Source organism: Aulonocara stuartgranti, assembly GCF_965226115.1.
Source record: "Aulonocara stuartgranti genome assembly, chromosome: 7".
Lineage (NCBI taxonomy): Eukaryota > Metazoa > Chordata > Actinopteri > Cichliformes > Cichlidae > Aulonocara > Aulonocara stuartgranti.
In genome coordinates, this window is record NC_138945.1 from 7407802 (window position 1) to 7431500 (window position 23699).

Sequence of the window (23699 nt, forward strand, 5' to 3'; positions counted from 1 at the left end):
TTCTTCTTGTCTCGAGTGCACAAAAATATAGCTTCAAAAACAATTCATACAGCGTTGGTACTTTGTCATTTAAGATGGACTGCTTAATTACTTTGCATGAAATTAAAACCACAGGCATGTACGTTTAAGTCAACGATTATAGCAATAGAAGCTCGAGTTATAAATTGTTGCGTCTATTCTAACTAAGAGAGAACCCACAGCAACTTTTGCTCACAACGAAAAGATGTAATTATGTTTACTGAGCCTTGAGGCACGGCTAGGCAGTTTTCATATGTAAAATTGATAAATGTACACATTTATAAGACTGGAATAATCAACCAGCCTATGAGTGTTGCAGTTTCTCAATCATAACCACCACTTGCTTGAGGCTTCATAAGAGGACTTCACTAACCAGCAGTGTTGGGACTAACGCGTTATTAAGTAACGCGTTACAGTAACTACGTTATTATTGTGGTAACGAGCACGGTAACTAGTTATTATGCCAAAATCAGGAACGCGTTAGTCGTTACTGGGATTTAGATAGGGTCGTTACTCGTTACTTCGTGTGGTGGCTATCGCGGAGCTTCCACAGATTCAGTAACATTAGTGGTGGAGGCCAGCAGGTGGATGAAGGAAAGGGGACGCAGAAGGAAAAGAGACCCGAGGCGGCCGCCGGTCCAAGTGTGAACTGAACTTCAGGTAAGAAGTTATGACCTGCAGTCTCTCTGGGTCAGATATGAACCAAGTTTAGGTGGAGTTTATTTTCGTTATTCTGACTTTTTCCGTACTGCGTGCCAGCTAGCATGACGGAGTTTCTATACAGCTGGGTGGTGCTATGAAGTTAATGATGTTTAACTTTATTTTGTTCATAAGTTATTAGAGTTGTCAACCGTCCTGTCTGGTATTCAGAGAAAATATTACGCGTTTCTTATTGAGGTGAAAAGAAACAGTTTGACCCGTAATTCAGCTACAATGAAAAAGACACAAAGCTGGAGTTATTCTGTGTTTACCCTGCACAGCTGCCTCTTCTTCTCTCATTCTCCCCCTCCCTCTCCCGTTTCTACTTCAATCATGAAACTGATCAATGATCAGCTGATCGGCTCTCTTGTTTATTTATCGCTCACTTTGCGCCGAAAGAGGAAACCAGCGGATGTCGCGCTAAACAACAGCTGCACTTTTAAGCTTGATCAGCTGTTGTTAGAATTTATTTAATATTACTTTCTACTATCAGCTGATGTTTGCTGGAGCCACAGCTGCAAAAAAGCTGCTGGTCATGATATGGTTTGGTTATCTGGTGAGAGGGAAACATGAAGATGAAACCAGGAGATGTCCTTACTGAATCATCAGAGCTGAACAGGTGATGGAGAAACAGGTTTACCTTTTAGGTGACATGAATGAGTTGAAGGGAAGTTATGAACTGTTTCTGAGAGACAAATAACCCCAGGATCCTTTTTTAGGTAGCTGACAGCTGGTAACTGTGCAGGGGCGGGTCTAGCAAAGTGTTGCCAGGGGGCCAGGTAGGGCATTAACAGGGAGAGGTGGGCGCAAAGAAATACTTTTCTTTCTTATTCTCATTTCAAATGTCTAGCTTTTAAAAAATAATTATCTGAATCTTACAACAAACGATTGATAGATTGATGCATATATACCATCAAAACAGTGTACATCACTGTCACAATAGTGTTTATTTTCATTCAAAGGCTTTATGATTTTTCCTATAATGGTGGGCCAGTCTCTAGTCAAAATGCCCGGGCCAATTTTCTGTCCCAGTCCAGCTCTGTGTGCAGCTCATCTGCAGTCTGGTGTTGCCTACATCTTCCTATTCAGAAGGCAGAATTTCCGAGTTCTGAGTACAATCGAAAGCACCACGACTGCAGTTTTTGTGTTGGATGTAAAAGGCGCACATGACGCTGTGACGTAGGCTAGAATCATGGAAGCAGTCAATGACGGTCCAGGCGTGGGATTTCTCTTGTGGAAATATGCACATTATCGTTTCCTTTCTATTGGTAGGTGGCACAGTGCACTGTGGCAAGTAAGCAAGCTAGAAGACTGCAAAGTTATGGAAGAAACACATTAACAAGAGAATTCTGAGTAAAACCAAAGTTACTTTCCCTAGTAACTAGTTACTTTGAAAGTAACGAGTAACTTGAAGTAACTGAGTTACTTTTGAGAGAAGTAACTAGTAATGTAACTAAGTTACTATTTTAAAGTAACTTACCCAACACTGCTAACCAGTGACTCCAAAGTGGCAATGTTCATCATTACATACAGTCTGTACAGACCCTGGATATTTCACTTTACTCTCACAGTGGTGTGTACCTTTTACTAGGCCAAATGGTCATGGCACTTTATGCTGAAAATATAATCTGCTCCTGGGCAGTGACGATGAAGACAAAAGTCCGACATGGCAAAAAGCACCACCTACTGATCAGTCCTGGAAATTGCTGGGAAAAGTCGATTCACCCACACAGAGCAGGACATGACTTTACCTTGTGTAATCTTCTCTTAATGTTCTCAAAAACATTGTTTTGGTCTCATATACTATATTTCAATGTATGTTTGCACATGTTTCAATACATTGGTGCACTCCTTCCCCTTTTTTTCCTATCAAAATATAAAATAATTAATAGTGAGGCAAGATTTTTGCAAGTACTTTCTGCTCACTTGCCATTTCATTGCATTACAGTTAAATAAGACTAACATATAAGAAAAAATACAATAACACATTAACACAGCTCTAAGCAAATCCACAGTGGTGTTAAGGACATCGCCTTGTAAGAGTCCCACATAGTTTCCACCTTGTGGTATTCTGCGAACATTTAGTGAAGCACCGATACAGTGTATAGGATATTCCATCCAGGACGCTACAATACATGAAGACATTTGTCACTTTGTGCATTACAGTGTCATCTGAATGTTGCCAAAAAATGCTTTGCTACCTTCCAACAAACGCATTATCTAACCCTCTGTCTTTCCCTGATAAGAATGAGCTAGAATGTTTACAGCAGAAACTATTGTACTTTGCAATGTTAATAAGTTGATATTCTAAGATTTGTAAGCTATTTACCAGATTAAGATGCTTTTATATTTGTCCATTTAACTCCTAAAGCTAAAAGATTAATGCTAATACATATATATACATTTAAGAAACATATTACTAAAATACACATGTATACGTTTGCCTTAATTTGGAGACATTGAGCAAGAAAATCAATCACTCAGTCTTCATTTGTTTCATCTAAATCTCTGCAAAAAAGCAAATACATTTTTTCACAAAGTGTTTGAACACCTTCTGATAATTGTGATCATGTACCTCTTTGGCCCTGAGCCTCTCATTATCCATGTTGACATCAAGGAGAGGACGCACACTGCAGAAAAGTTTCCACCAACTCCACTTGGACACGACCCTGAGAGCCCGAAGGTTCCTCTGCAGACAACTCACTGCCATCTGCTGCACCTGGAGACAGACGGGCACATGCACACGCACACACACACACACAAACACACACACACACACACACAATGTGTGAGTTTAACCTACAGCTGAGCTCAGTCTCCTTTTAAAGCGACAGATAAAACCATTAAATGCCATTGCAACAAAATGTAAAAAAATATAAATAAAAAAGTTTCATTGAGACCTGAATCAACACATTCATTTTAAAGTGATATTACCTTAAACTGAAATACTATTATACTAGTACAATAATTTATGCAATAACTAGTGAAAATGTATGATTACTTGCTAAGGTCAAAGGTCAAGGAGTGCAAAGCATCCATAAAAAAAGAAACACATAAAAACTGTAAAAGATAAAGCAGACACAAAGAGACTCAAAGTGATCACAAGGAGATGCAAAACAACCACACAAATCATAAAACACTTCCAGTAATGCAAAATGACCGACAAGACACACAAACAGCTACTAAAAAAGGAAAAAACACCAAGAGAGATAAAAAAAAATTAAAACACATGAAGAGCAAAGAAAACAAATAAACAACTCCCATCTAAAACCACCATGCAAAGCATAAAACCGCTACATAAATGCAAAATGACCACAAAGAAGTACAACCTATGAAAAGAAAAAACACAAAAAGAAAGTGCAAAAAAAGGCACCACAAAAAGTTTGAAAACAACAACTCTCAAAAAGAAACAAAAGTTGTAAAGTTAAAGGAAATGCTAACAGCTGCATTTAAAATACATGATGTACAATTTTTTCTACTGGTAAAGTCAAAGCTCCTGTTTGTGTTCATGTATATATTAAAAATATCTCACTGGGCACTTATGGCTACCAATTGGAAATTTGGCGGTTCGATTAGTCAGTAGTAGGAATCGAGAACCTGTTCTTATAGAGAACAGTAGTCCAGTTCTTTGGAATTGTTAGTCAGCTTACTTATTGATGACACTTATTGGTTCTTGCGCTCGCACTAGAATCAGTTGATTTAAGTTCATGAGTCGGAGGAAGAAAATAGTGCCGCAGTCTACACCGTAGATAAGGACATTACTTTTATTTATATTGCACAAAAGGACAAGCGTGCAATGTTCAAACTGCATCCAGGACAGAAACAGACACATTATGTTTGCGCTATAAGCGCTTTGGGGTCCTTGGGGACTGAGTAAAGCGCTATACAAATGCAGGCCAGGCCATGTTGCTAAGTGCTAACATGCGCAGACAGCATACTAACACTAAGCTAGCCAAGAGCCCAGAATGATATTAAAGCTGAGTGAATGCCAACCCAAGCCCAGCACCCAGTCCTGTTGGCTTTGTGTTCTACTCAGAGAGGTTTTGTGTAATTTCTTTGATATGCTCTTTAGCGATGGTGGTGACACTCAAAGGGGAGCCAATGAGAAATTCGTATCAATTCCATCAATTCCCAGTCAGCAGTGCAGAAGGCAAGCTCACAGAGACATAAGTACCTTGAGTTTGCGATATTTCTGACGGGCAAGATGTCCCAAACAGGCAGCCTGTAGGTGGACCAGCCAACCAGTGACCTGCTTCTCCCTCTGCTGCTCCAGATAGCACAACACACCTCGCTTCATAAACACCTAACGCACAACGGGGGGAAAAAATGTATGAGCCATATCAGCACGAAATAAATTCAGCTGTTCGAGTACAAACATGTTCTTACCCGGCTGGCACCCACGAGGATGCTCTTTTTATCCACATCCAATTCAACCAGCAGCTCTTCCACTGCCTGACACATAAGCAAACACAAAAAAGATGTTTACATGACATGATGCTGAACAAGAAAGGGAGCTGCTGCCATGTGCCATCTGACCTTTCTCTCATCGTGGCTGACAAACACTGAAGCGTAACGTTTCATGACTGAAGGAGCGAGAGCCTGGAAATGACACCTGAAATCCCCCAGAGTCATGTGCTCTGAATAACCTGCAGACAAACATGGCCACAGATTGATTTTTTAATTTGCATCAGGAATATTTGGAAAAAGGGCGAGAACATATATATATATATATATATATACACACAGGTATGTGTGTGTGTCTCTGTGTGTGAAAAAAAACCCACTCGGGGGGTCTTGATCCTTCAAGTTTTACTCTCTCTCTCAGCTATGATCCTATCTCTCAGGTCAGTCACTCTCGCACTCAACACCTTCAACGCACCTGTTGTTCTTGGGTACCAAGCCCCAAGAACAATAGTTGTGTGGGGATAATGACTTCTCCCCCCTGACGTGATGTCAGGTTTTGTGTTCACCTTGTCAGTCTCTAGTTGTGATAGGAGTTGTTTCTTCCAGATATCGGAATACCAAGCTGCTAGTTGTTTTGACATTAATGTATATGTTGGGTGTCATAGATTCCAAATAATAGATGTGATTTACTCTGAAAGATAACATATTTTACTTGCAGAATATTTGCCTTTTAAACATGTACAACAGAACAATAACCCTAACCCTAGAATGGTCACTAATAGCTTTGTACTTGGTTTACACACAGTGTTACAGCTTGAAATATTAATGCATGAGCATGCATACCTATGCGGTATAGCTGCAGAGCTGACAGGATCTGTGTGGAGTGCAGTTGCACCCTGAGGGCTGGGATGTCAAAACTTCCATTGTCAGTCTTTGCACTGACACACTGCAGAAACACTGGCCTGGCTCGACGGATCAGATTGATAAGAGCATCCTGCATGGTGGGAAAAGCAGCAAAGAGGGAAGGAATCCAGTTACACTACAGAAATAGATGAGGATTTGATAGTGAATGCTCTGGAAACTTACTGCCTGGAGTTTTACTGCAATACACTGGGAGTGTCTGCGTATCGCTGCCATTCCCCCACTGAATGTCTTCCTGATGGTGCCATTCCTCTGCAAAGAGCGCTGGCTGCCACCCTCTAGTCCCCCCAGAGCCCGACACAGGGGGGGCAGAGAAATTCTTGGGGTGAACATGGCTTTCACAACCCCTCTGGGGAGGGCAGAGACACACTATCACAGGATGTCAAAAACATGTTTTTAACATCACTACAAGTGTGTAGCTGGTATGTGCTGTGAGTAAATGAATCATGCATGGATGAACCACACTTGTTCATACCTACTAATTAACAGTTGTTAATTACTTCATCAACGGTATATGGGCAGTCTGTTCCATGAAGTCATATAAAAACTTTCTGGGCAAGGAATTCCCAAAGTCCTGGAGCAGTGCTTCATGCTTCCTGAGATGAATATCTGTGCTCACTGCTACTTTTTAAAATGGTTTCTTAGCAAGAAAGTGTCCAGATGGAGAAGTTATTAAAAACATTCCCCTTCTCTAGATTTTCTTTCTTCTGTGCTGCCAAAACACCTGAATTTGTTTCCCTAAGGTTAATAAAAACTTTTCTTATCTCAGTTTAATCTAATTTAAACACAGTACAACTATGTGCATATGTTCAGTTTAAACACCAATATTAAAAGGAGACAGTAGCTTCTGAAAGAGGAAAGGAAACCTGTTCCTTTTACAGGGTCACAATAATTAGTTTTAGTTGGATATACAGACTTTTGACCATTTAATGACATCTAACACACCCTTTAACTGTTTGAAAGGCTTTCACCACTCTTTTAGTAAAATATTTTCCCAGGGCCATTTGCCAACTGGAGCCTACTAGAAGATATTCATTTAGACACGGCATCCTTGTGGGGCAGCCCCCAGGCCTCTGACTTACACAGTGGAGTTTTGGAGCAGACAGATGGTGTTCAGAGCAGATGGGTTGTTCTGGATGAGGCTGAACCATCCAGCCAGATCGTATCGGACAGGATCAGACCCCATCAGGTGCTTCACCTCACACTGCAGCAGCTGCTCACACTGTCGCACTGCAAGGACAAACAAACACAATTAATTCATCTTCTTTAAGTTATATGGCGCTCAAGTTTTCACTAGCAGTGTATTTTTTTACCCATGTTGCTGTAATACTGGCACACTCTTTCCACGGCCCTGTTTTCACAAGAGGCTGGCGTCACCATCTCCTCATCCAGAACCCATAAAAGACCTCTGCGGTCTTCATCTGCTGCGCGGACCTGAAACAAACACACACACACACACGTACGTTTCAAGCATACATTGGGTTAAAGCATGATGATTTTCTATTGGTCAGATGGAGGATACAATGAAAAGTGAAGTAGAAAAACATTTTTATGCTAAAAGTCACAGTACATGTCATTTCTTGAACAAGATAAATGCTGGCAAACGAGCACTGTTCTTCTGGCTTCTTTTAAGGGGAGTAGTAAGGACAGACTGTAATAATAATGACAAGGAGGAAAAGTATTGGTGCGCCTCTCAGGCTACATAACCTCCAGTTGTAAGTGCTGCTGGTGAAACTATTCCCTCTGTTAATAATCGAACCCAACTCAGACAAGTTTGTCAACTTTTGATAAACTGTTATTTGGGTTGTTGCAGCAGGGCAGGGGATGATTTTAGGTAAAACTAGAAGTCTCACAAGCCTCGTAGTCTCATGCGTTCAAGACAGAAGTTATTTCTGGAGTCTCTAGAGCTGTTATCATATAACATTATACGTCAGAAATTTAAATGAGACAACTTTAAGATTCCTGCGTAAAGTTGGAAACATCAAACTCCTGGTAAGATGTCATGGCTGTTATCCTCATGCTCACATTTACGTCTTTTTACGTCACATTGCTGCGTACCTGTGGAGGTGGCTGGTCAATGGCAGAGACCACCTCGGCCGGGCTGGTCTCTGGACATTCAAACTCCACGTGGATCTTCTCCTGCAGCAGACAAAACATAAAGTCGTTCCGGCAAATGTATTTTTCTCACCTATGTACTTTTCTCACTCAGTAATAATCGGTTTAACTCATTTTTGTGTGTCATTTTCATCAAATCGGAACATATTTGTTGTAGATCTAACAATTGTATTGGTTTAATCTCAGTGAAATTGCCTCTTTTGTTAATCTTTCATCTTTGACAGACATGCATCACGACTGTGAAGATATCCCAAAGATATTAGCATACTCAGTGAAAACCAGTTAGGGCTTAAGTTCAGGGGGTAAAACTGGTACTCTTTTGTTAAAGCTGGTGTTAGTAAAGGCTGAGCAGAAAGGATCCTGGACACATTCCAGTGTGGCTGACATTTTAAAATTGCTGTGTGTGAATCCCATTCTGGCCACTTGCACATGTGAGAAACAGATCTCTTCTGGTCTGCAATTCTGTTTTTTAATGTGTGTAATTGTTATACAGATTGTTATTTTATTGATTTTCTTGTGTTTTAAAGCTCCAAAGAGGGATTGGCTATGAAAACTCTCACTCGGACCGTAAGTGCTGTTGCCTGTAAGCTGAACATGAACCAGTGCTGTATACTGGTACACAAGAGAGGGCAGCAAAACAGAGGCAAAAGTTATGGCATCAGGTTCTCAAACACAATAATTGGGTCACAAGATAACAGACTAAAACATAAACAAGTAAAACAAAGATGACAGAGTCTGTTAAAGGCAGAGAGTCTGTTCCAGTTAAGGATGGGAATCGTAGTAAGTTTGCCTGCCTGTCGATACATCTTATCGGTTCTTGCACTCTTGGTACAATCAGCTGATTTCAGCTTGTGTGTCGGAGTAGGAAAATAGTGGTGCACTTTTATTTTTAAATACGGTGCTGTTTGGTCTGTGTAGAATAATAACTTGGTAATCAATGCCTGTATTTACAGTATTTTATCTGAAATTTTTTTTTTTTTTTTGCGAATTTTTCAAAGGAAAGGCCCATGTGATTTCTGTCATCATTTGCTGTATTTTCCTTTATTGTTTTAGATGAGTTATTGATTAAACTGAATCTCTTTAAGGTTTTGTCAATAGAATGATTCATTGAAAAACTTGAAACTTGAAAAACAGTGCATGTGATTCAACGTTCTGATCGGTGTCTCAATGTTGGAGTCAAAACCAGCAATTCCAACCTCATGACCTCAATAAAGAAGTCAGAGGGATATTATAAGCAATTAGGATCTTCCTGGGATCATGAATGTCTACATAAAACTTTATTTATCCTGTATGTACTCATTATTTTTACAGCATCGATCTTCTTTCAAGTCCTTCCTTTTGGGAAGCACCTTCAGCAGATCATCTGCCTCCATCTCACCCTGTCCCAGCGTCCTCTATCACACCGAACCTCTGTATGTCCTCTTTCACTACGTCCATGGATCTTCTCTGTCATCTTCCTCTTTTGCTCCTGCCTAGCAGCTCCATCTTCATCATCCTTTGTCTAATATATCCACTATCTCTCATCAGCATATGCTCCATTCATCTCAGCCTCACCTCTCTGAATCTGAACTCCTGATTTTTAGTCCTGTCCATCTCACTCCCTTCCAATGAACTGAACATCTTCAGCTCTGCCACCTCATTTGCAAACCATACATCACAGCAGGTCTCACTACCATCTACCATCTCACTACTACAAACTTTCCATTTAGCTCTTGCTGCTATCCTTCTGTCACAAATCATCCCTGACACTTGCCTTCACCCATTCCACCCTGCTTGGGCTCTTCACCTTTCTTGTGCACTGTTTGTTGCTTTGGGTGGTTGATCTCACATATTTAAACTCATCTGCCTTCAGTATCTCTGCTTCTTGCATTTTCACCTGTCCGTCTGTCTCCCTCTCATTCACACACACATATTCTGTCTTCCTTTAACTGACTTTCATTACTCTTCTCTCCAGAGCATACCTCCACCTCTTCAGGCTCTCTTCCACCTGCTCCTTACTCTTGCTGGAGATGCTAATGTCATCTGCAGACATTATAGGTCACAGATACCTATCGCCACCTTGAACCCATCTGTCACTTGTACCAGGCACCTCATCACTGCCTCTCCATCCTCATACATGTCCTGGACCACCCTCACATACTTGTCTGTACCTCCTGACTTCCTCACATTGTCACAGTTCCTCTATCATGTCTGATATCCTCTGTACTTGCTCTCAAAGCAAACATCACATCTGTAGTGTTTTTTCTCAGCATGAGGTCATACTGCTGCTCACTGACCATCACCTCTCTTGTTGACCTAGCTTCAACAAGTCTTTACTACATCTTCATGGTATGGCTCATCAACTTTATCCCTCTGCAGTTACTACAACTCTGCACACTAGTCTTGTTCTTCACAATCTGTACTAGTACACCTCTTCTCCACTCCCCAGGCATCCCCTCACTCTTCACGATTTTGTTAAACAGACTAGTCAAAATGTCCACTGCCCTCTCTCCCAGACATCCCTATACCTGCACAGGTATGTCATTTGGACCAACCTATTCTCTTCACATTTTCCCAAACGTCCTTCTTACTAATCGTCTGCACTTCCTGATTCACTAACTGTCCCCATCAATCCTCCTGTCTCGTTTTCTACATTCATCAGCACCTAAAAGTGCTCCGTCCATCTTCTCAATACTCTTTTCAGGCTTTAGAAACTGAGTTTTTATGTGTAAGTGTGCATTACTCACAGAAGATGATCACTCAGCTTGAAAGATGTAACTGTACACTGAGTTACCTGAGCGTATCTCTCGAGTGTATGTGTGAACGTATGTGAGTGGTAATGCTCCAGCAGCCTCTCTTGTAGGTAATTGTGGCAGAACTCGGACCAGCTGGCTCCTCTCTCCTCTGCTGAGTGTCGTGGGTTCCTCAGGCCTGGCGTGTCCACCACCATCACAGAGGCTAGCATCAGCTGCTGACTGCTCAGCGCCCTGCCCACAAAACACAGCCTGATTGAGTTTTACAGTTCTTTATATGTTTGTTCTTCATTCACATATCTGATGCATGAATATACAGTAGAGGGAAGGATGATCATGTGATAAGGCCCCCCTCAGTAGCGTGGTAATTACACAAAACAACAGGCGGCTGCTATAAGCACATGAAGCTGGAAACAGAAGTACAGATCAATGCGTCAGACTGTCTGCAAACTTTGTAAATGGTACACACAGATGTAGCTTGAGAAAAAGAAAGCAACATTAGCTCCTCTTATTTATTTCCCCTCATTTTCAACTCCAGGTGTTCAAACATTTGGACTTCTGTGTTCGAAGCCTTCCTTATAATCTCATATCGAGCCATTAGGCAACCCCTCAATGAAACGAGCAGTCAGTTTTAATGTTCTTTAAAAGCCAGCTGTCTTCTTACTGGCTGCTCTCAAAAATAGAAGGTTTTGAACAGTGGGCATTAGTGGTCCTGAGCCTGAAATCATCATATTAGGGATATCCCTTCGTTGTCACATCATACAGAGTAGAAGAGTAGAAAAGTGATCAGAAATTGAGTTTTCAGACTCAGATTGATTGCAGGGTAATTTGGGCCATGTTTAATATAGTCTTCAATCACTGTAGCAGAAAATATATTAAAGATAATAAGAAAAAGCACAGTAAGCCATCGTAAAGCAAAGTCTAAAGTCATGAAGCCTTGTTAGGCAGCAGTTATGAAGGCAGACTGAGAGCTTGTGATGAGGCTGTGGATCGTGTATTTAATGAGATGCATCCAGACCTGTTGATGAGTGACACGATGGCAGTGAAGAGCTCTTCATAAAGTCCAGCAGCCATTCCATTGAGGCACTGAGCAGCTGTTAGCCTCGGACCTGCGCACAACAAAGTGAATAAGGACACACTTTTCTACTCGCGTTGTTTAATGTTCTCCTTTATCCTTAAAGGCTTTATCAGGATAAATCCACTCCTACAGCACGTTGTCCTTTCTCTAAAAATGCCACTCAAAGAAAATCTGGAACCTCTGAGAGGTTAAAGCAGGTATCTTTTATCCCTGCTTTTTGGGGCCTCTGAGCTTTTTTTTAGAAGTTAAGCAGGGCTATGATAGCCCTTTGGCTAAGTCTTGAGAGGCTTCGTGTCAGCTCTCACACTAGAAAGTCAACAAATGCTACAAGTAAAATATAGGTAGGCACCCATTCAAAATTCAGAGCAACTGAATGTGACTTCAGCTCTGTGCGTCTCCAATATCACAGGTCACCACTTCATTTAATTTTATTTGTCACTGATGACCTTTTGGTGACATTTGTCACAGTCTGAGCAACAAACTGCTCCTGTGTTGTTGGGTAGATTATTCACGGACTAATCAGCTCTGCTGATCGTATCTTTTGGCTGAAGGAAAGATGTTTGGGTGGTGGAAAGGCAATGAGGCTTACATGAGTAGCTTTAATTCTGTGAATTCTTTGCAGTGCTGATGTGTTATATTGTACTGACCACCAAAGATCCCATTCTATAAACACCAGTTCATATGCCAGATGGTGCCCCACATTAGCTCTTGTAACAAGATGCTTGAAGTTGTCACTGGATCAGAAAATGGTAAAGTTCCCTCTAAACAATCAAAACTGTTGGAGAATAGTGAGCTGTGTTTAGTTGGAGTCCGCACTGATGGCCTTTATTGTTCAACATAGCAGTAAGCTGAATAATGAAATATCAAACAAATTATAAATGAAAAATTGTAACCACTAAAATATATTAATGAAGCAATCTCCCTATTCACTTCCATGAGCTTTGTTTTGTTTTTTTTGTAATGATCAGCAGAGATTGAAAGCACTGATAGTGTGCAACAGGATCCTCAAACACTCTCTAAACTTTCCGCTGCTGTTTTTCACATGCTGGCTTTAGTGTGTGCGCATCTCACCTTCCTCCGATTCTGCGGCACCGCTCCTCTCTCTGCTGCCCCCGGTGGCCCTCTGCAGAAGCTGTTGAAGGTGATGTTTGAATACTGCTGTGTGCAGATCATCACCTTCACATCCAAGCACACTGCTTGCCCTCTCAGCACTGTCAAAGTTCATAAACTGCCTCCTGCCCACTGCACAACCAAAGGGAAAACTCAAAGAGGATGTGATTATGACAGCATGCACTGAACATTAGTGATGGTCGGCTCAGCAATGAGTGAGAAATTTAAAGTAACTGGATCGGAGGTGGAGTGTTAGCTCGACACTATCAGGCTTTCCTAAAGAGAATCACTCTGTGTCTTGGGGTCAGTGTCTTGTCCAAGCCAGGGATCGAACGAGCAACCTTCCCATGGTTCTACCTCCTGAGCTACAGACAGGAGGTGTGTGTGTATGAGAGTGTGTAGTAACACTGTGTGACTCACAGTGAATCACTATGTTACCTTTACAGGCCCCAGCAGCTCCCAGATGGTAAATACCAGCCAGAACATGCCATATCGCCTTCTGCTCGCCGGGTGAGAAGCCCAGTGTTTCCATGGCACTCAGCAGCTTTGTGAAAGCAATGGATGCACGCTGTTTCTCCTCCACCTAAGAACAGTAAGAAAGGGAGAGGGGACAGTCTGTCTTTTCTGTTTTTGACAGCCAGATAATTAAATGAGGTGAGGGAACAGCTGAGTCACATCTTCCCATCTTATCTCCAATCACAGTCTAACTCTTTTTCCATGTGGTTTGACCACTTCACTTTCTATGTTTTGGCTCATTTTTCCATTTATATTACCTCAGAGCCTCATACTCACACAAGCATGCTGGGCAAAGGGACACCCAGAACTTTGAACTGAAGCAGAAGTGTTGGTCAATCTTCTAAATTAGAATTGTTCATTCACTGACTTCTGTCATTGTGTCAAATGCAGCGACCCCATCCAAATACGGTTAGTGAATGCTTGTGTCCCTATTTAGTTTTTCTCAGCTACCACACAAAGTACAGATTTATGATCTACAGGGATACAAAAGGGTTAGTTTTGTTGACTACCTTTGTGTTCCTCAGCAGCATTATCATATAGTACGAGTAGACATGAGCAGCCACATTGTGAGTGGGTGAAACCCCCAGCTGGGGCTATTCGCCAGCACTCATTTCAACTAGAATGATTATTAATAGAACCACGGTTCTCTCAGGAGAGCTATTTCTCACTCTGTGCAGTCTACGCAAGCACAACACCGCCCAGAGCCGGTGAGTTCCAAGCTGCAAGCTCAGCCTCAGGATATTTGTGGAGAAATAAAATTAATATTATTTATTATAATTATTGGTTTGATTTACTTTACTTGTTTTCCCATCTAGACAGTGCTGCACTTTATTTATTTGTTTTCTGTAGGAGGGGAAGGAATATTTATGATTTCTTATTTCATGTTGAAGAACTTTGTTTCAGAAATTTAAACCTTTTTGAGGAAAATGCTGCATCTGCATCTCTTTGCCTTCTATTAACATTTCCTGTAGGTTTAAATATCTTGGGTAAATTCAGTACTTTCTCTTTCCTTTAATATCCACAGAGCAGTTCTTTACAGTTTATTAAACAGGGACTGGACCAGCACACTAATGGTTCCCAATGCAAAGCAACACAAAGTAGTTCCATACATCAGAACACTTTCTGAACAGTAGCTGTCTCTGAGGCTGTGACCACAGCTGCAGCTGTGCTGTGACTATTCTGGCTCTGGCTGTTACACAGTGTACAGAACAGGTCACAGAAAAGCCCCCAAAAAGTGCAAAATATACAACATTTAAATTAGTTACTCGCTCTGCTGTAAAGACTTGATGGCATTAATGAAAAACACATGTTTGAAGCAGCATTCACGCAGCAGTGCCATCAGTTGTCATATATTACAGCGGTTCCAGAAAAATTCGGTCTTCAGTCTGAAAGTGATTTCCATTTTAGAGGAAAAGGGAAAAACACAACTTTCTCCTGACTTCCTTTGTTTCTTCTTCTGATAATCATCAAATACGCAAGGTCACTGTGAACGCTCCTCTTCCACAGAACATCGTAAAATGTGAAGCTTAGGGAAGAAAACCTTACCCACGTTATTCATTTTCATTGAGTTTTCCTAGCCAGATATTACAAATGAATATTTCCCAGTTGCCACTGAATATAGCATTACACCTGTGTTCATGCAAAACAGAACTGCCCTGTGCTGGACTTCTCCACTTACGGTTATGTTGCCTGTTATACCATGACGTGTGATATAGTGGTAAAAAGAGACCCTTCTGATGCACTTACTGTACCTTGGCGGGATGAACAATACCAAAGGAGTTGAATTCAGAGAGCTGGTGTAGCTGCAGTTCGATCCTAATATAGAATCAGAAATGGGAAAATAGGTTGTTATGTGGCAAATCAGTAGCTCTATAAAGGAAGAATCTGCAACAAACACCTTCAGCTGCTGCTGCTTCAGCAGGACCACAACTAGAACATAAGAAGTTATGAGGGCTTAAAGATTTGGGGAAAATGTGGACAAATTTAAAAAGTGACAGATTTGAGTCCAACCCTACGATATCTACTTTGAGGGCCAGTAACGTTTCATAATGTGAAGGTAAATTTCCTGTTGCGTCATTAAATATGTTGAATAAATAGTGCATTTCTTAAACAAATCTGCCTATTAACCTTTACTGGAGATTACCTCATCTCTGCGCTGAGTCCTGCCAGCATCTGAGAGAAGACCAGGAAGTTACTTTCTCCCTGAATTTTCTGGCACACTTTCCATTTGTCCAACATCAAGGTCTGAATGATGGAGAAGCAGGACAAAAAGGAGGAAAAGGAACAGAAGTCACGAATCCCAATTTACACAGCCATGTTTGACTAACTTACATGGGTTTGTGTCTGGGCTACATGCCTGTAGGTGTCCAGCGGCGGCTTGTCCAGCATGGTTAAAATCCAATGAGAAAACCATAGCAAATCGAGACGACGCATCACTGTGCTTAGAGCTCACACAGCCAAAAGACTTCAGGATAGTGAACATAGCCTGAACACGCTCCACTAGTGAAAGAAATAGCAATAATCACAGTAGGGAAGTGTGGAAAGCTGAGGAAAACAAGCTGAAGCAAACATTTCAGCAAAATAAACCTACAGGCTCGCTAAAAACAGGACACCCTCTATTACATCGAAGGTTTTACCTCTCAGGACAGACTAAAAATAATCCTTCCTCGGCAGATTTTAAAATTACTTGAATGAGAGTAACACATGACATATCGCACATAGTTATAGTCATAGTTTATTTAACAAAACACTACTTGCACCTCACAATTTAATAGCTTACATTAGCTGTATTAACTTGAAGTAATCTTTATTGTGTGATACCGTCAGTCTCTCACAGAGAAATTTTGATCCACAAACTCCCTGAAAGGTTATTTTTCATCATTTTTCTTACATGTTGATGTGTATAACGTTCATTGAATATAGTTTTGGGATTCATTTAAGATTCATAGTTGTAGCGACTCACTCACAGTCACTGAAATGACAGACTAGTACCAGTTTCAAGTTTTAGTGCTGATCATTAACACTTTAAAAACCTAAACAGTTTTCATTTTTACAACGCACGCTCACCACTCATGTTCTCTCCTGCTGTGCCAGCTTGTTTGATAAGAGCATGTGTGAAGGTCTGACATGCCGTGGTCTTGCCCGTCCCGTTGCGTCCCAATGCACACACACTGTGATCCCTTCTGGTGCCAACCATAGACATGTAGACCCGTTTGACCAGGGCAGCCAGGGCAGGAGGAGCATCCCACACAGACTCCCCTCGCCGTGACTTTGGGGTCTAATAGAGAAAAAAAGAAGATAAACATAAAATGTTGCACATACTTAATAAGCTTTGTAGTTTCATAGGGTTACTGATCTGTAAATGTGTGTAAATTTTACCTTGCTGTGGGTCTGTAACGGGGGCCAGAAGTTGACCAGGTTTGGTCCTGCATGTGTCAGTGGAAGATTTGCTTTAGCTCGACTGGTCAGAGTGTGCAGAGCTCCACATTCATTCACGCTCTGCAGGTCACTCAGATCCTCACACAGGTCGAGCTCTGGTGGATTACACTGTGGAGGAACAGCATCTCCATTAATTGGTTCAAATGTGAAAGAGTTAGTCTCAGATTTCACACAGATTACACCCTGGGAAAACTGTTTTCTTCTGTCTTAGTGGAGATGCTTTATAGAGTTATTAAAAAATGCTGCCTTTTTAAAACTTTGATATCACTAATGTTATTGTTCTGGATTAAGATAAGATGATAAACCAAAATATGTTTATGTCTATACAAATTCCCAAACTATTTCAATTCAGCATCCTGAATGAAACAAAATGCTAATTAACCAAAAACTAAGATCATTTCAGTTTTTCAGTTTTGTTTATATAAATTAAATTATTATTTGAAATTATTCTTTCTTTCTCAGGATGTACCAAACTGTAGATTTTGCCGCTCCTAACATTGTAGCAGTTTCTTGGATGGGTTTTTTTTGTTTTTCGGTTTTCACCTGCATGGAGAGCTCCTTTTGTGCTGGTCCTGAGTCCTGTGACTCAGTGGTTTTGGTTTTTAATATTCTTTGATTCAGTTAGTGTCTGGTTGTATTTTAGTGATTTTTAGATCTTGGATTTTGTTTCTTTGCCTCCCCTGTGTTACATGTTTTCTTGTCTAGTCTCCCCGGTCTCTATGTCGTGCATCTCCTGGTCAAGTCTACATCTCCATGCCAGTCTTGTGTCTCATGTCCTGTGTTCAGTGTTTTGAGTTTTGCTTCCCCTTTGTCTCGTCATGTTTGGTTGCTCTCCTGCTGTTTCTCATTTCCTCGTTTGTTTTTCATAAATTTAGTTTATGGATTATTTCCCAGCAACTAAAGCTGCCACTTTAAGTATAAAGTGTCACACAGCCACACATGACAACTTTGGACACATGTTGTCTGTTTCACAGCAAAATCTTCCAAATGCAAGCACCACACCTCAAATCAACCCCAGCACTATTATCTGTTTAATTAAAAATGACATAACAAAGGAATTGCCCACACCTGCCCATGAAATAGGCTTTGACTCAATTGTCCAATTTTGGTCCTTTTCAAAAGTGGCACATGTTAAGGAGCTGAAACTCCAAAACTCTTCATCCAATTTGAATAAATTGTAATCTTATGTCCCTTGAGACCTCCAGTAATTCTCCAGAACCACAAACTTCACTTGGTTCTTTTCAGGAACACCGTCTGAACCTCATCATGCTGAACGTATTCTACTTCTCATTGGATTTGTGTTTTGGCTGCGGGAAATTGTTTCTTTACTGATCTTTTCCTGCCTTATGTCACTAGACTTGATATGACTGCGCTATGCTGTTGCTGCTGACTCCAGTAAATTCCACAAGACATGCTGTGTAAGTAAATACAAACAACAACAGTTTAGATGCACCTCTGCAAAGCACAGATGTGCTCTCTTATGTATATGTATTTAGGGAGAAGAGGTTTTTTTAACCTCTTACCTTAACATTCAAGACTGGTGAATGTCTTGAATGTTTTCCACTAGTTTTCCATTTGTGAGTAACATAAAATTATTTTTGTCAATGTAGAATGATGGACACCAGACTGTTTGGATATGACCTTATAACCCTTCCAAGAAGCCTTTTCTGTCTTACCACAAATGTGAGTAGCAAACTGTTAAATGAATGATGACAAGGTCCTGTCATATGTCATATGTCCTGTGTTTTAGTTCATCTGAGGTTGCATGTACCCCAATTTAAAACCTACTGAGGACCAGATGATTTTGTATTCTTCCTGATATAATAATAATGGATTGCATTTATGTAGCACTTTTCTAGACACTCAAAGCACATTATAATTCCACTCTCACATTCACACACTGGTAGAGGCAAGCTACAGTTGTAGCCACAGCTGCCATATCGCAGGTGAAGTGTCTTGCCCAAGGACACAACGACCAGGACGGACAAAGCTGGGGATCGAGCCGGCAACCTTCCGGTTACAAGATGAGCTTCCCAAACCAAAAAAAGGGCACAATGAAAAGTGCTTCATATAATGTTTGCAGTTTTTTTTTTTAATCATATCCCTAAAAGACCTTCTCCTTAAATTTCACATCACTGTAACATCACTGTAACAGGACTGGTATAAAAAGCTTTAACTTTAAGAAAATGTGTGCTAAATCTCCAAAATTTAATGGAGATTTATGCATTACTCTGTGCTGATACGTTTAAATGTTGACCTTTTTGTCATATGAAATTCTCATCTGGTTTGTTTCTTAAAGAAAGGGTTGTTGAAAGGTTTGCATTAGAAACAAAGGACAAGTTGATGTGCAAACTCTTACATGATTTGGACAGTAATAGAACCAGAAGGACACTTCTAGTCTGATCTACCTTCTCAACTTCATACTCGGAGACATCATGCACTGAGCCGTCCGTCTCAAGCCGGACCCTCACCCGGCCCTCGGACAGCTCTGGTGTGCCTTCATCTGGCTTCAGCTGAGTAGCTGAAAAGAGGAGAAATGAAGTTATGTCTTTGAAAGCACACATACAGACACCCTGTGAACTGAGGTGTGGAAATATCAAGGATCTTCAAGGCTACAATCAAGACTTGTTTTTTGTGTGAATGAGTCAGCAGTTATAGATCCATCCATGTGTAACTGTGGTTTCTGTTAGGGGTTAAATGTTCTTCAAAATGTACTTATAGCTAGCATGCATACTGTAGTGTGTGCGTGTGTGTTGTTTTCAATGCATACCACGGATGAAATCATCCTTGTCGACGTACCACACAGTTCCAGCTTCATACCACACATCCCTAACCTGAGAGAAAGCAGCATGAGAGGAACAAAGAGAAGAACAGTAACTACTTTTTGGCTGCACAGTTTCTATAATGCATGATCATTTAGTGTGCCACAGCATTGAATACCATTGTTTTCAGAGTTTACTTCTAGTGAAGTCACATTTAAAGTGTTGTGTTTTTCTTTATTTTCTGCTACATTTTCAAATAATCCCTGTGAGCTCAAAGCTCAGCTTTCAGACATAGAAACAGAAGACTATAGAATAAATGAGGACAACAATAAAACATATAAGTGTAAATAAGGAAAATTATCCATCCGTCTTCTTCCACTTATCTGGGGCCGGGTCCCAGGGGCAGCAGACTAAGCAGAGAAACCCAGATCTCCCTCTCCCTGGCCACCTCATCCAGCATGTCCAGGGGAACACCAAGGGGTTCCCAGGCCAGCCAAGAGATATAATCTCTCCAGCGTGTCCTGAGTCTGCCCCGGGTCCTCACACAGGAGGTGCCCAGGAGGCATCCCTGTCAGAAGCCCGAACCACCTCAACCTGCTCCTTTCAATGTGGAGGAGCAGCGGCTCTACTCTGAGCCCCTCTCAGATGGCCGAATTCCTCACCATATCTCCTGGGAGAAGCCAGCAACCTTTCTGAGGAAGTTTATTTCATCCATTTGTATCCGCGATCTCGTTCTTTCCGTCACTACCATAGTTTGTAACCATAGTTAAAGTAGATCACCTGGTAAATTGAGAGCTTTGCTTTTCCATTCAGCTCTCTTCATCACGACGGATCAACCATATGTACATTTTTTATAATTACTTATATAACTGTCACACTAGTTTCTTTCCTTTTGTTTAGGCTTTTCATCATATGTTGGACAGAACGACAGTGGATTAGGTAGTGAATTGTATTGTCTGAGATTTAAAGATCTTAAAATGACTTAAATGTAACTTTTGTTTGTCTCCGTAAACATTTTGAGTCCCACTATGCACATAGGTCAAACTACTGAAGTATGCAAATACAAAAAACCCCTAAAAGAACCTTTAGTTTTGGATTACTTTGTTGTTTCTCTATTGAATGGAATGGTAATATTTAATATCTACATAAATGGGTACTGTCACACCAGACAGTACGAAAGGTGGACGTAGCTACCACGACGTCACCTGTTGGTTTCAAATACTGTTCTGAAGATTTAAGATGAATGTTTATGCTGTTGCCATCATGGTTGCAAGAATCCAGTGGTGAGCTCCAATGATCCATTTTGCTTTTAATGGTTCTTAGCTGAGAGACGTGACCCAGAAATATCCATGTGGCAGCCATAAGAAGATCTAATCAAATTCTCTGAATACTAAGGAAAGGAGCTTCAATGCTTCCTTTATTGCTTCCTTTAGCTAAGGAGGACCATTCGTTATGAAAGGAGATTAAAAATCACCGCCTCATAATTCATTGTGATGGATCATCCCACAATTCACAAAAACCATCGAAATAATGACCAAAATGTTAATTGTAACTGCATTTTCCATTTTATGCCATAACTGATGTAGTTTGAGTTTTTAACAACAGTTTGTTACACTCACATCTGAAATCTGATCATCACACTGCTGGAATAAAAACTACTTCTTGTTGAGTCTTTGCTTTGCATGAACAATATATTATATAATAATTATTATTATGGAGGGCATATTATTTTGTTCATAGAAATAAACAGTTTGAAGGAAAGCAGCTGCACTGGATCACAGCAGGTAAATATAAGAAAATCTGATCTTTTCATTTCATATGCTACTAGATATTATTGTGATTATTGCGATAGCAGGGTGATCTGCAAACAATGTGCTGTATGTCAATAGGGGAGCACTGCAGGATTACTAAGGAAAAATAATGCAGCATTAACTCAGGTTTCTCTTTAAAAACACCACAACAATTCAGATAAATTTGAGGAGACTAGCGCTTTTGTAGAGATGTGGCAAAGAAAAGTCACTCGCTGTGTGCACACTGCTGAGAAAAAGATGCTTGCAACTGACAAGTCATTAGCCATTGAGCAAACTGAAAACATCACAGCTAATCCTCCTGTGTCAAATACAGTATCATCAAAAACATATAAACTAAAACCCTACAAATTAGGTTTATTTTTATTCAGTATGATCCACAACGAGTAGAACAATGAACTAATCGCCATAGGTGTCGCCATCTAATGGCCTCCAGACAGAATGCAAGTTTAAGGCACTTCCCCGCTGGCTTTACTTTTCCAACCACAAAGCTACATCCACTTTTTTCACTGTCTATGTCTCGTGAATGTCTCAACTAAGGCAGATGAGGGATCTGAATGCAGGGCATAAAGTAGATACGTTTTTATTGGAATTTAAATGTTAGTTTTAAAAGGAAACGGTGTCACAAAAAGGGGAAAAAATCCATTAAAAATATTATTTTAATGTAGAAGAGTTTCCAAGTATTCTGCAGGCCTCAGACTATCTGTAAGACCGGATGACAAAAGCATACATACCTCCTTCCTGGCATTCTCTGTCACAGTTGTCTCTGTTTGCATTCCCTCTGGCTCCTGCCTCTCCTCCATCCCCTTCTCTTTCTCCTTCCCTTGCCCAAATTCCTCTATCCTCTCCTTCTTTGTATGCTCCTCCATATTTTTGCTCTTCTTTTCAGTCCTTCTGTCCCACTGTTGCAGCTTCTGCTTTGGGGGCTCTGGTGTTACGTCTGGTCTGGTTTCAGGTTTACCCCTGGAGTCAGGAGTCACTATGTGGCACTGAGATGAGGACCTGCCATCTGGCTGTGCTGAGTTGCGTCCTTGAGGTTGGCTGTTGTCGCTGTTGTCGCTGAATTGCTCTGTCCGCAGGGACATTTCTGCCTCGAGGATTGGAGGAGTCTGATCTGGGAGTAGAAACTGTTGCACCAGGTTGTCACTCAGTTTGTTTGGCTGTAGTGGGAAGAAAAAAGTAACAGGCCTCCTTTGACTGTTAACTGAAGGTTATGCATGCGTTGTACTTGTGTGTAGTAGTGCTACTGGAAATAGTGGGTGATGTGTCACAGTCTGCTGGTGCTTTTGTTGTGTCTTCTGTTTATGTTGTTACTTTCTTTTATTTCTTCTGTTAGACTGTTCCATAATTTCACTCCCGCTATTGAGATAGACATACTTTTTAAAGTTGTTCTAGCACTTTGTATTTTAAAAGTATAATGTGTGGTTTCCAACAGACTTTTTGGTCAATGATCACACCAAGAATTTTTTTTTTGATACTTTTCTTTTGGTTTCCAAATAACATAAATTTGGTTTTATCTAGATTCAATGATAACTTATTTATATCAAACCACTTTAATATCGTTAATTCCTGTGTGATCATCTCCAAAACCTGTGGCAACTTCACTCCTGAACAAAATATATTTGTGTCATCTGCAAATATTACAAACTTTAGAATCTGCGATACTCTGCAAATATCATTTATGTACATAATAAAAATTTTTGGAGCCAATACTGAACCTTGATGTACTCCACAAGCTATATCCATCAAATTAGATTTATATTCATTTATTTGTACATATTGTTGCCTATTCCCTACATAGCTTTTTAACTAGTCCAAACCACTCCCCTAAACCTGTACCTTTCCAGTTTTTTTAATCATGAAATTTTTAATAGAATTTCATGATTAACAGTATCAAATGCCTTCTTTAGATCTAAGAAAACTCCAAGTGTGTACCTCTTATTATCCATACATTCTGTTATCTCTTCCATTAAATCTCTCAATGCCAAAGCTAGCAATAGATAGAGAAAATCAGTTTTATCCAAAGAAGCCCATCTGGCCCTTCTCTGGCTGTCATTACATTACTGACATTGTTTTCTCCAGCCTAGAGAAGGCCATT

At 40.6% G+C, this 23699-nt stretch overlaps 1 protein-coding gene and 1 long non-coding RNA gene across 3 annotated transcripts in view; one reads left to right on the forward strand and one right to left on the reverse strand.

The window, feature by feature from the left end:
- myo18b (myosin XVIIIB) overlaps positions 1 to 23699 on the reverse strand; it is a 70971-nt gene that overhangs the window by 41524 nt on the left and 5748 nt on the right. The window contains exons 4-24 of the mRNA XM_082538136.1: positions 22336 to 22761; positions 19802 to 19865; positions 19440 to 19552; positions 16972 to 17139; positions 16660 to 16870; positions 15950 to 16092; positions 15737 to 15837; positions 15345 to 15408; positions 13516 to 13660; positions 13039 to 13209; positions 11908 to 11998; positions 10931 to 11123; positions 8101 to 8181; positions 7356 to 7476; positions 7125 to 7272; positions 6208 to 6391; positions 5965 to 6115; positions 5254 to 5363; positions 5104 to 5169; positions 4892 to 5020; positions 3293 to 3436 (exon numbers count right to left, since the gene is read on the reverse strand). Coding sequence (XP_082394262.1) covers positions 3293 to 3436; positions 4892 to 5020; positions 5104 to 5169; positions 5254 to 5363; positions 5965 to 6115; positions 6208 to 6391; positions 7125 to 7272; positions 7356 to 7476; positions 8101 to 8181; positions 10931 to 11123; positions 11908 to 11998; positions 13039 to 13209; positions 13516 to 13660; positions 15345 to 15408; positions 15737 to 15837; positions 15950 to 16092; positions 16660 to 16870; positions 16972 to 17139; positions 19440 to 19552; positions 19802 to 19865; positions 22336 to 22761 — 3024 coding nt within the window. The remainder of the gene's footprint in view (positions 1 to 3292; positions 3437 to 4891; positions 5021 to 5103; positions 5170 to 5253; positions 5364 to 5964; positions 6116 to 6207; positions 6392 to 7124; positions 7273 to 7355; positions 7477 to 8100; positions 8182 to 10930; positions 11124 to 11907; positions 11999 to 13038; positions 13210 to 13515; positions 13661 to 15344; positions 15409 to 15736; positions 15838 to 15949; positions 16093 to 16659; positions 16871 to 16971; positions 17140 to 19439; positions 19553 to 19801; positions 19866 to 22335; positions 22762 to 23699) is intronic.
- LOC309709526 lies at positions 602 to 19431 on the forward strand. 2 transcript variants are annotated; one of them, XR_014277529.1, is made up of 3 exons: positions 602 to 678; positions 18388 to 18449; positions 18642 to 19431. It is a non-coding gene; the product is annotated as an uncharacterized lncRNA (long non-coding RNA). The 2 variants fall into 2 exon arrangements; XR_014277530.1 differs by lacking the exon at positions 602 to 678 and adding an exon at positions 13590 to 13669.